This window comes from Rhinopithecus bieti, unplaced genomic scaffold (assembly GCF_001698545.2).
Source record: "Rhinopithecus bieti isolate Rb0 unplaced genomic scaffold, ASM169854v2 scaffold_45389, whole genome shotgun sequence".
Lineage (NCBI taxonomy): Eukaryota > Metazoa > Chordata > Mammalia > Primates > Cercopithecidae > Rhinopithecus > Rhinopithecus bieti.
Genome location: NW_016818806.1, coordinates 744,412 through 754,441, shown reverse-complemented (window position 1 = coordinate 754,441; position 10,030 = coordinate 744,412). Strand labels below are relative to the sequence as shown.

The following is a 10,030-nucleotide window of genomic DNA, read 5'->3' as shown; positions in this document are numbered from 1 at the left end:
AAAAAAAAAAAAAAATATAAAAAATTAGCTGGGTGTGGTGGTGGGCGCCTGTAGTCCCAGCTACTTGGGAGGCTGAGACAGGAGAATGACGTGAACCCGGGAGGCGGAGCTTGCAGTGAGCTAATATGGTGCCACTGCAGTCCAGCCTGGGCAACACAGCGAGACTCCGTCTAAAAAATATATATATATATATACATACACACACACACACACACCCCCTATGTTCCAACTGTCCTATACATTAAATACATTTTTAAATTAATTAAAAACACTGAAATTATATCAAGTATTTTTTCTGACCACAATGGAATAAAACTAGAAATTAGTAACAAGAGGAATTTTGGAAACTATACAAACACAGGGTAATTAAACAATATGTTCCTGAATGACCAGTGGGTCAATGAATAAATTAAGAACTTAAATTTCTTGTAACAAATGAAAATGGAAACACAACAAAACCCATGAGATACAGTGAAACCAGTACTAACAAAAAGTTTATAGGCCGGGTGTGGTGGCTCAGGCCTGTAATCCCAGCACTTTGGGAGGCCAAGGCCAGTGGATCACGAGGTCAGGAGTTCAAGACCAGCCTGGCCAAGATGGTGAAACCCCCATCTCTACTAAAAATACAAAAAATTAGCCAGGCGCAGTGGCAGGTGCCTGTAAGCCCAGCTGCTTGGGAGGCTGAGGCGGGAAAATTGCTGGAACTCGGAGGGCGGAGGTTGCAATGAGCCAAGATCACACCACTGCACTCCAGCCTGGGTGACAGAGTGAGACTCCATCTCAAAAAAAAAAAAAAAAAGAAAAAAGTTTATAGCAGTGAGTGCCTACATCAAAAAAAAGTAGAGGCTGGTCGCAGTGGCTCACACCTGTAATCCCAGCACTTTGGGAGGCCCAGGTGGGCAGATCACTTGAAGTCAGGGGTTCGAGACCAGTGTGGCCAACATGGTGAAACCCCGTCTCCACTAAAAATATAAAAAATTAGCTGGGTGTGGTGGCAGGTTCCCATAATCCCAGCTACTCGGGAGGCTGAGGCAGGAGAATCGCTTGAACCCAGGAGGTGGAGGTTGCAGTGAGCCAAGATTGCACCATTGCACTCCAGCCTGGGCCTCAAGAGTGAAACTCCGTCTCAAAAACAAACAAACAAAAAAAAGTAGAAAAATTGAAATAAAAAAAGCCTAATGAAGTGTCTTGAAGAACTAGAAAAGCAAGAGCAAACCAAACCCAGAATTAGTAGAGGAAAAGGAATAATAAGGATCAGAACAGATAAATGAAATTGAAATGAAAAAGAATACAAAAGATCAACAAAACAGAAGGTCAGTTTTTTGAAAAGATAAACAAAATTGACAAACCTTTAGACAGACTAAGAAAAAGAGAAGACCAAAATAAAATCAGAGGTGGAAAAAGAGACATTGGCTGGGCGTGGTGGCTCACGCATATAATCCCAGCACTTTGGGAGGCTGAGGTGGGTAGATCACAAGGTCAGCAGTTTGAGACCAACATGGTGAAACCCCATCTCTACTAAAAATACAAAAATTAGCCAGGCATGGTGGTGCACACCTGTAATCCTAGCTACTCAGGAGGCTGAGGCAGAAGAATCGCTTAAACCTAGGAGGCGGAGGTTGCAGTGAACCAAGATCACGCCACTGCACTCCAGCCTGGGCAACAGAACAAGATTCTGTCTCAAAAAAAAAAAAGAGAGAGAGAGAAAGAGACATTACAACCAATACCACAGAAATTCAAAGGATCATTAAGGCTACTATGAGCCAATAAATTGGAAAACCTAGAAAAAATGGATAAATTCCTAGATACGTACACTTTACCAAGATTTAACCATGAAGAAATCCAAAATCTTAACAGACCAATAACAAGTAATCAGATCAATGCCATGATGAAAAGTCTCCCAGCAAAGCAAGCTGGGCACAGTGGTCACTCCTGTAATCCCAGCACTTTGGGAGGCCAAAGTGGGTGGATCACTTGAGGTCAGGAGTTCCAGACCAGCCTGGCCAGCATGGTGAAACCTCATCTCTACTAAAAATACAAAAATTAGCTGAGCATGGTGGTGGGCACCTCTAATTCCAGCTACTCAGGAGGCTGAAGCAGGAGAATCACTTGAACCAGGAGGCAGAGGTTGCAGTGAGCCGAGATCATGCCACTGCACTCCAGCCTGGGTGACAGAGTGAGACTCCATCTCAAAAATAAAAATAAAAATAAAAAAGTCTCCCACCAAAACAAAGCCCAGGACCTAATGGTCTCACTGCTATATTTTACCAAACATTTAAAGAAGAACTAATACCAATCCTACTCAAACTATTCTGAAAAATAGAGGAGAGAATACAACTAAACTCATTCTATGAGGCCAGTATTACCTTGATAACAAAAACAAAGACCTAGGCTAATATCTGTAATGAACATTGATGCAAAACCCCTCATCAAAATACTAGCAAACCGAATTTAACAACACATTAAAAAGATTATTCATGGCCAGGCATGAGAATCGCTTGAACCCAGGAGGCGGAGGTTGCAGTGAGCCGAGATCATGCCATTGAACTCCAGCATGGGGGAACAGAGCTAAATACCATCTCAAAAAAATAAAGAAAATAAATGAAGACGACACACACAAAAATGGAAAGATATCCCATGTTCATGGGTTGGAAGAATCAATATTGTTAAAATACCCATACTACCCAGAGTAATCTACAGATCCAATGCAGTCCCTATCAAAATACCAGTAACATTCTTCACAGAGATAGAAAAAATAATTCTAAAATTTATATGGAACCACAAAAGACCCAGAATAGTCAAAGCCATCCTCAGCAAAAAGAATAAAACTGGAAGACTCACATTACCTGACTTCAAATTATACGACAGAGCTATAGTAATCAAAACAGCATGGCACTGGCATAAAAACAAACATATAGACCAATGGAACAGAATAGAGAACCCAGAAACAAATTCATACACCTGCAGGAAACTCACTTTTAACAAAGGTGCCAAGAATATATATTGGGGAAAAAACAGTCTCTTCAATCAGTGGTGCTGGGAAAACTGGATATCCATATGCAGAAGAATGAAACTACACCCCTATCTCTCGCCATATGCAAAAATCAAATCAAAATGTATTAAAGACTGAAATCTGAGACTCAATGTATGAAAATATTACAGAAAACATTGGGGAAACTCTCCAGAACATTGGAGTGGGCAAAGATTTCTTGAGTAATACCCCACAAACACAGGCAACCAAAGCAAAAATTGACAAATGGGATCTAAGGCCCAGCCTTAGATATTTCTTAAAAGAAGACATACAGGCCAGATGCGATGACTCACGCCTGTAATCCCAGCACTGTGGGAGGCCGAGGCAGGTGGATGACAGGTTAGGCAGGTTAGGAGTTTGAGACCAGCCTGGCCAACATGGCAAAATCCCATCTCTGCGAAAAATACAAAAATTAGTTGGGTTTGGTGGCATGCTTCTGTAGTCCCAGCTACTGGGGGAGGCTGAGGCAGGAGAATTGTTTGGACCCGGGAGGCAGAGGTTGCAGAGAGCCAAGATCACACCACTGCACTCCAGCCTGGGTGACAGAGCGAGACTGTGTCCCCTGCCAAAAAAAAAAAGACATACCAATAGCAAACAGGTATATGAAAAGGTGCTCAACATCATTGATCATCAGAGAAATGCAAATCAAAACTACAATAAGATATCATCTCACCTCAGTTAAAATGGCTTTATGTCTGAAAGACAGGCAACAATGAATCCTGGCAAGGATGTAGAGAAAAGGGAACCCTCATGTACTGTTGATGGGAATGTAAATTAGTACAGTCACTATGGAGCATAGTTCAGAGGTTTTCAAAAAACTAAATATAGAACTACCAAACTACCATATGATCCCAACAATCCCCCTGCTAGACATATACCCAAAAGACAGGAAATCATTATATCAAGGAGATATCTGCTCTCTCATATTTACTACAGCACTATTCACAATGGCCAAGATTTGGAAGCAACCTAAGTGTCCATCAATAGATGATTGGATAAAGAAAATGAGGTGTATATACACAATGGAGTACAACTTAGCCATTGAAAAGGAATGAGATGGCTGGGCACCATAACTCACACCTGTAATCTCAGCACTTTGGAAGGCCAAGGTGGGAGGACCACTTGAGCCCAGGAGTTTGGGGCCAACCTAGGCAACATAGTGAGACTCAATCTCTACAAAAAAATAAATTTTAAAAAATTTAGCCAGGCAACAGTGGTGCATGCCTGTAGTCCCAGGTACTCGAGAGGCTGAGGCAGAAGAAGCACTTGAGCCCTGGAGATTGAGGCAGCAATGAGCCATGATTGTGCCACTGTACTCAACCTGGGCAACAGAACAAGACCCTGTCTCAAAAAAAAAAAAAAAAAAAAAAAAAAAACCCCTTCAAAAAAAAAAAAAAAAAAAAAAAAAAAAGATCCTGTCATGTGCAACAACATGGATGATGGAATTGGAGACACTATGTAAGCCAGGTATAGACCAAACTTTGCATGTTCTCACTTATTTGGTGGGAGCTAAAAATGAAAACAATTGAACTCATGGAGACAGAGTAGAATATGGCTACTGGAGGCCTGGGAAAGCATAGTGGTGGGGTGGGAGGGAAGTGGGGGATGCTTAATTAGTACAAAATATGACGTTAGACTTAAATTGAATAGATCTAGTATTTGATAGCACACAGGGTGAGACAGTCAACAATACTTATCGTATATTTTTAAATAACGAAGCGGGGCCAGGTGCAGGCTCACTGCCTGTAATTCAGCACTTTGGGAGGCCAAGCGGGTGGATCATCTGAGTCAGGAGTTTGGACCGAAGCCTAGCCAACAATGGTGAAACCCTGTCTTCTACTAAAAATAACAAAAATTAGTCGGGCATGGTGGCAGGCGTGCTGTAATCCCAGCTCTTTTGGGAGACTGAGACAGGGAGAATCTTGCTTGAACCCTGGAGGCGGAGGTGCAGTGAGCTGAAATCAATTCATTGCACTCCAAACTGGGCAACAGACAAGACTCCATGCTCAAAAATCAAAACAAATAATAAAGAGTATAATTCGTGTCTGTGACACAGAAAGATAAATGCAGCTGGACACAGCGGCTCAACACCTGTAATTGCAACACTTTAGGAGGCCTGAGGCAGGAGGATTAACTTGAGCCAAGAGTTTTTGAGACCAGGCTGGGCAACATAGGGAGACCCTGTTTTTAGAAAAAGAAAAAAAAATTTTTTTTTTAAAATTAGCTGGCTAATTGACACATGGGGACACAGCCCTGTGGTTCCCCACTACTTGAGAGACTGAGGTGGGAGGATTGCTTGAACCCAGGAGGTCGAGGCCACAGGAAGCCAAGATTTCACCCACTGCAACTCCAGTCGTGGCAACAGAGCAAGACCCTGCCTCAAAAAAAAACAAAAAAGGTTTTCAACTAAAGTAGGCCCTTGAGGTGATGGATACCCCACTTACCTCTGAATGTTGATTTTACAGTTTCTATGCCTGTATCAAAGGCATCTCATGTACCCCATAAATATGTAATGCCGTACTATGTAGCCACAAAAATTAAAAATAAAAACAAAAAATTAATTGTAATGCCCAGCACTTTGGGAGGCGTGAGGTGGGGCAGACTCACTGAGCCAAAGAGTTCGAGACCAGCCTGAGCAACATGGTGGAACCCCATGTCTACAAAAATACAAAAGTAGCTGAGTGTGGGTGGCTGTGCCCCTGTAGTCCCGACTACTAGGGAGTCTTGAGGTGGGAGGATCACCGGAGCCGCAGGAGGTCGAGCTGCAGTGGAGGACTGAGACTGTTCCACTTCACTCCAGCCTGAGAAGACTTTTAAATTTATTTTTAATTTTGGCCGGCGCGGTGGCTCAACTGTAACTGCCCCACAGCACTTTGGGAGGCCGAGATGGGGCGGATCACGAGGATCAGGAGAATCGAGACCATCCTGGCGACACGGTGAAACCCCGTTTCCCCTACTAAAAAATACAAAAAAAAACACTAACCGGGCAAGGGTGGCGGGCGCCTGTAGTCCCAGCTACTCGGGAGGCTGAGGCAGGAGAATGGCGAGTGAACCCAGGGAAGGCGGACTTTGCAGTGAAGCCTGAGATCCAAGCCACTGCACTCCAGCCTGGGCCGACAGAGTGAGACAAAAAATTATTTTCTTAATTTTAATTTTTCCCATGTTATGTGGGGTACAGGTGGAATTTGGTACATGAGTAAGCCCTTTAGTGGTGATTTGTGGAGATTTTGGTGCACCCATCACACGAGCAGTTATACACTGCACCCTATTTGTAGTCTTCCCTATCCTGCACCCCCTCCTACCCTTCCTGACTTTCTTTATTTTTAATTTAAAAAATTTTTAATATTAAAAAGTTAAAAAAAAAAGAGGACACCATGTTTATTCTGAAATATTTCTTATCTATCCCTTCACTGGTTCTAGGTTTTTGTCTACACTTCCCAGTAAGCATAATTTGCCATTGGTTGTCCACACAAAAGCAGCAGGCGGACGCAAGTATCAATGGTCACTGTTCATACGTGCATGAACAGTTCCTCTGGGCAGTTTGAGGGGGAATTTGTTGGAACTGCTCTGGAATGAAGTAACGACGTCCTGGAAGCTTCCAAATCTAAATTTTTTTTTTTTGGTATATTAGGATAAGAAAGTTTGGCCGGCCGCGTGGCTCAAGCCTGTAACGCCCAGCGCTTTGGGAGGCCGAGACGGGCGGATCACGAGGTCAGAAGATCGAGACCATCCTGGCTAATATGGTGAAACCCCGTCTCTACTAAAAATACAAATAAACTAGCCGGTGAGGCGGGCGCCTGTAGTCCCAGCTACTCGGGAGGCTGAGCAGGAGAATGCGTAAACCCGGAGGGAGCTTGCAGTGAGCTGAGATCCGGCCACTGTCACTTCCAGCCCGGGCGACAGAGCGAGACTCCGTCTCAAAAAAAAAAAAAAAAAAAAAAAAAAAAAAGGATAAGAAAGTTATATTCTCTTACCATCAACAAAGAGCTTATTCTGGATAGAGACAGATAATTGTTAGAGCGATTCCGGGAACAGGTTTGTACTTCCTAGATCTTTATCATTCCTGCTGATTGCTTGTATATAGTTTTGTTTTGTTTTGTTTTGTTTTCTTTTGAGACAGAGTTTCGCTCTTGTTGCCCAGGCTGGAGTGCAGTGGCACGATCTCGGCTCACTGCAAGCTCCTCCTCCCAGGTTCACACCATTCTCCTGCCTCAGCCTCCCAAGTAGCTGGGACTACAGGCGCCTGCCACCATGCCCAGCTAATTTTTGTATTTTTAGTAGAGATGGGGTTTCACCATGTTAGCCAGGATGGTCTTGAGCTCCTGACCTCGTGATCTGCCCGCCTCGGCCTCCCAAAGTGCTGGGATTACAGGCGTGAGCCACCATGCCCGGCCTGTTTTTTGTATTTTTAGTAGAGATGGGGTTTCGCCACGTTGTCCAGGCTGGTCTCAAACTCCTAACCTCAAGTGATCCACCCGCCTTGGCCTCCCAAAGTGCTGGAATTATAGGCGTGAGTCACCATGCCCGCCTGCTTTTATATACTATTGACATCAGAAACTATTAGTACTTGCAGGTGAGCAGTCTGGAAAAAAAAAAAAAAGAAACTGTAGCACACACACTCCCTTCAACTCCCCGTACCAGGAACACAGGATATGAACACCACAGTAATTAGAGAAGGATTCATTTCTGATCCACTCCACCTGACATAGATATTATAAGTCCATTTAAAATTATTTATTTATTTATTTATTTATTTAGAGACAGAGTTTTACTCTGTTGCCTAGGCTGGAGTGCAGTGGCATGATCTCCACTCACTGCAACCTCTGCCTCCCAGGTACAAGTGATTCTTCTGCCTCAGCCTCCTGAGTACCTGAGATTACAGGCACACGCCACCATGCCTGGCTAATTTTTGTATTTTTAGTAGAGACAGGGTTTCATTATATTGACCAAGCTGGTCTCGAACTCCTAACCTCAGGTAATCTGCCCTCCTCTGCCTCCCAAAGTGCTGGGATTACAGTCATGAGCCACTGTGTCCAGCTGATATAAGTCCATTTAAATATATTCACAGTTAGGATAAAACATAATTCTAACTTTTCATAAGGTGTAAGAGTATGAATAGTTTCTACAGATATTCTCAGGCTAAAAGCTAAATGGTTCTGTTGTTTTTAGAATTCAGAAAACAAGTTATCACTTACATGGGTCGAGTAAGTTTCACTGCCTCTGATTTTGAGACTTTTTTTTTCTTTGACTTTTTAATTTTTTCCTTTATTTTGGCTTTGGTTCTCTGATTCAATGTGAAGTAGAGGAAAGAGTACTTTACTAGAAGGTGGAAGACCTGGATGGTGTTTCATGCTAATTGAATATTATAGGTTCTTTCCCCCAAACTTCATGTCATTTTACCAGAGCTAAAATTAGAAATTTCAAAGTAATTTTATACCTAATATCTAAGTAATATGGAAGATGTGGTAAGTGTAAACTTTGCTACATGCTCAGTCCCTCAGAGTCAGAAACAGGGCTAACATTAGGTTATATCTTCTAGAATACCTAGTTATGTTTTGAGTGCCTGGTTCATTTTGGAGAGGAGTATTGTGGATGATTTTAGACTAATTAGAAGTTAGGCAGACTGTTGATTTGTAGTTGTCATTTATTTGCATGTAATCTCTTGGGGATTATACTGAAGTCCATATGTAAGTAAAAGTCATAATTTGTCTTTGCCAAAAATGAGGAACACATTATTTTCTCATTATAGGTGTTTGAAAAACTCCAACTCTTCTATCCAGAGTGCCAACCAGAGCAGATTCTGATGCCTATAAATTCTCAGCTCAAACTCCATACCAACAGGTAAGGAAAAGAGAGAATAAGGAAGTGCCAGGCTCCAAGCTTAAGTATTTTCAGTAAAACATTGATGTAGAAAGAACACCTTTGCCTTCTAGGAGATTTTTCTAACCCCCAAATAATTTTTTATGAGGTGAAATTTTCATAATGTAAAACCATTGTAAAGTGTAAAATTCAGTGGCATTTAGTACATTCCCAATATTGTGTATTCAGCATCTCTATCTAGTTCCAAATATTTTTATCACCACCAAAGGAGATCCCATACCTATGAAGCAGTCACTCTTCTTTCTTTCCTGCTCACAGCCCCTGGCAATCACTAATCTGCTTTCTGTGTATGGTATTAGCTATCCTGAATGGATTTCATATAAATGGAATCATACAATATGCAACATTTTGTGTTGGTTTCTTTTTTTTTTTTTTTTTTTTTGAGACAGTCTTGCTCTGTTGCCCAGGTCAGAGCACAGTGGTGCAATCTCGGCTCACTGCAACCTCCACCTCCTGGGTTCAGGCAATTCTCCTGCCTCAGCCTCCCGAGTAGCAGGGATTACAGGTGCCTGCCACCACACCCGGCTAATTTTTGTATTTTTAGTAGAGATGGGGTGTCACCATGTTGGCCAGGCTGGTCTTGAACTCCTGACCTCAGGCAATCCACCTGCCTCGGCCTCCCAAAGTGCTGGGATTACAGGCGTGAGCCACTGCGCCCAGCCTTGTGTTGGCTTCTTTAAGTTAGCATAATGTTTTTGAGGTTCATCCGTGTTGTAGCATGTATCAGTACTTCTTCCTTTTTATGACTGAATAGTATTCCATTATATGGAAATACCACATTTAGTTTATAATTTCATCTCCTAATAGAAATTTGGGGCTGGGCACAGTGGCTCACGCCTGTAATCCCAGGCCTTTGGGAGGCCAATGCTGGTGGATCACCTGAGGTTGGGAGTTCGAGACCAGCCTGACCAACATGGAGAAACCCCGACTCTACTAAAAACACTAAATTAGCCAGGTGTGGTTGCGCATGCCTGTAATCCCAGCTACTCAGGAGGCTGAGGCAGGAGAATCACTTGAACCCTGGAGGTGGAGGCAGCAGTGAGCCGAGATCACGTCATTGAACTCTGGCTTGGGCAACAAGAGCGAAACTCCATCTCAAAAAAAAAAAAAAAAAAAAAA

The 10,030-nt window shown here is 42.8% G+C and overlaps 1 protein-coding gene across 1 annotated transcript in view; it reads left to right on the top strand.

Annotated features, from left to right (window-relative positions):
* NUP210L (nucleoporin 210 like) overlaps positions 1 to 10,030 on the top strand; it is a gene marked incomplete at its 5' end in the record, with an annotated part of 68,126 nt that overhangs the window by 20,237 nt on the left and 37,859 nt on the right. The window contains one exon of the mRNA XM_017857472.1: positions 8,812 to 8,872. Within this exon, the coding sequence (XP_017712961.1) occupies positions 8,812 to 8,872 (61 nt within the window). The remainder of the gene's footprint in view (positions 1 to 8,811; positions 8,873 to 10,030) is intronic.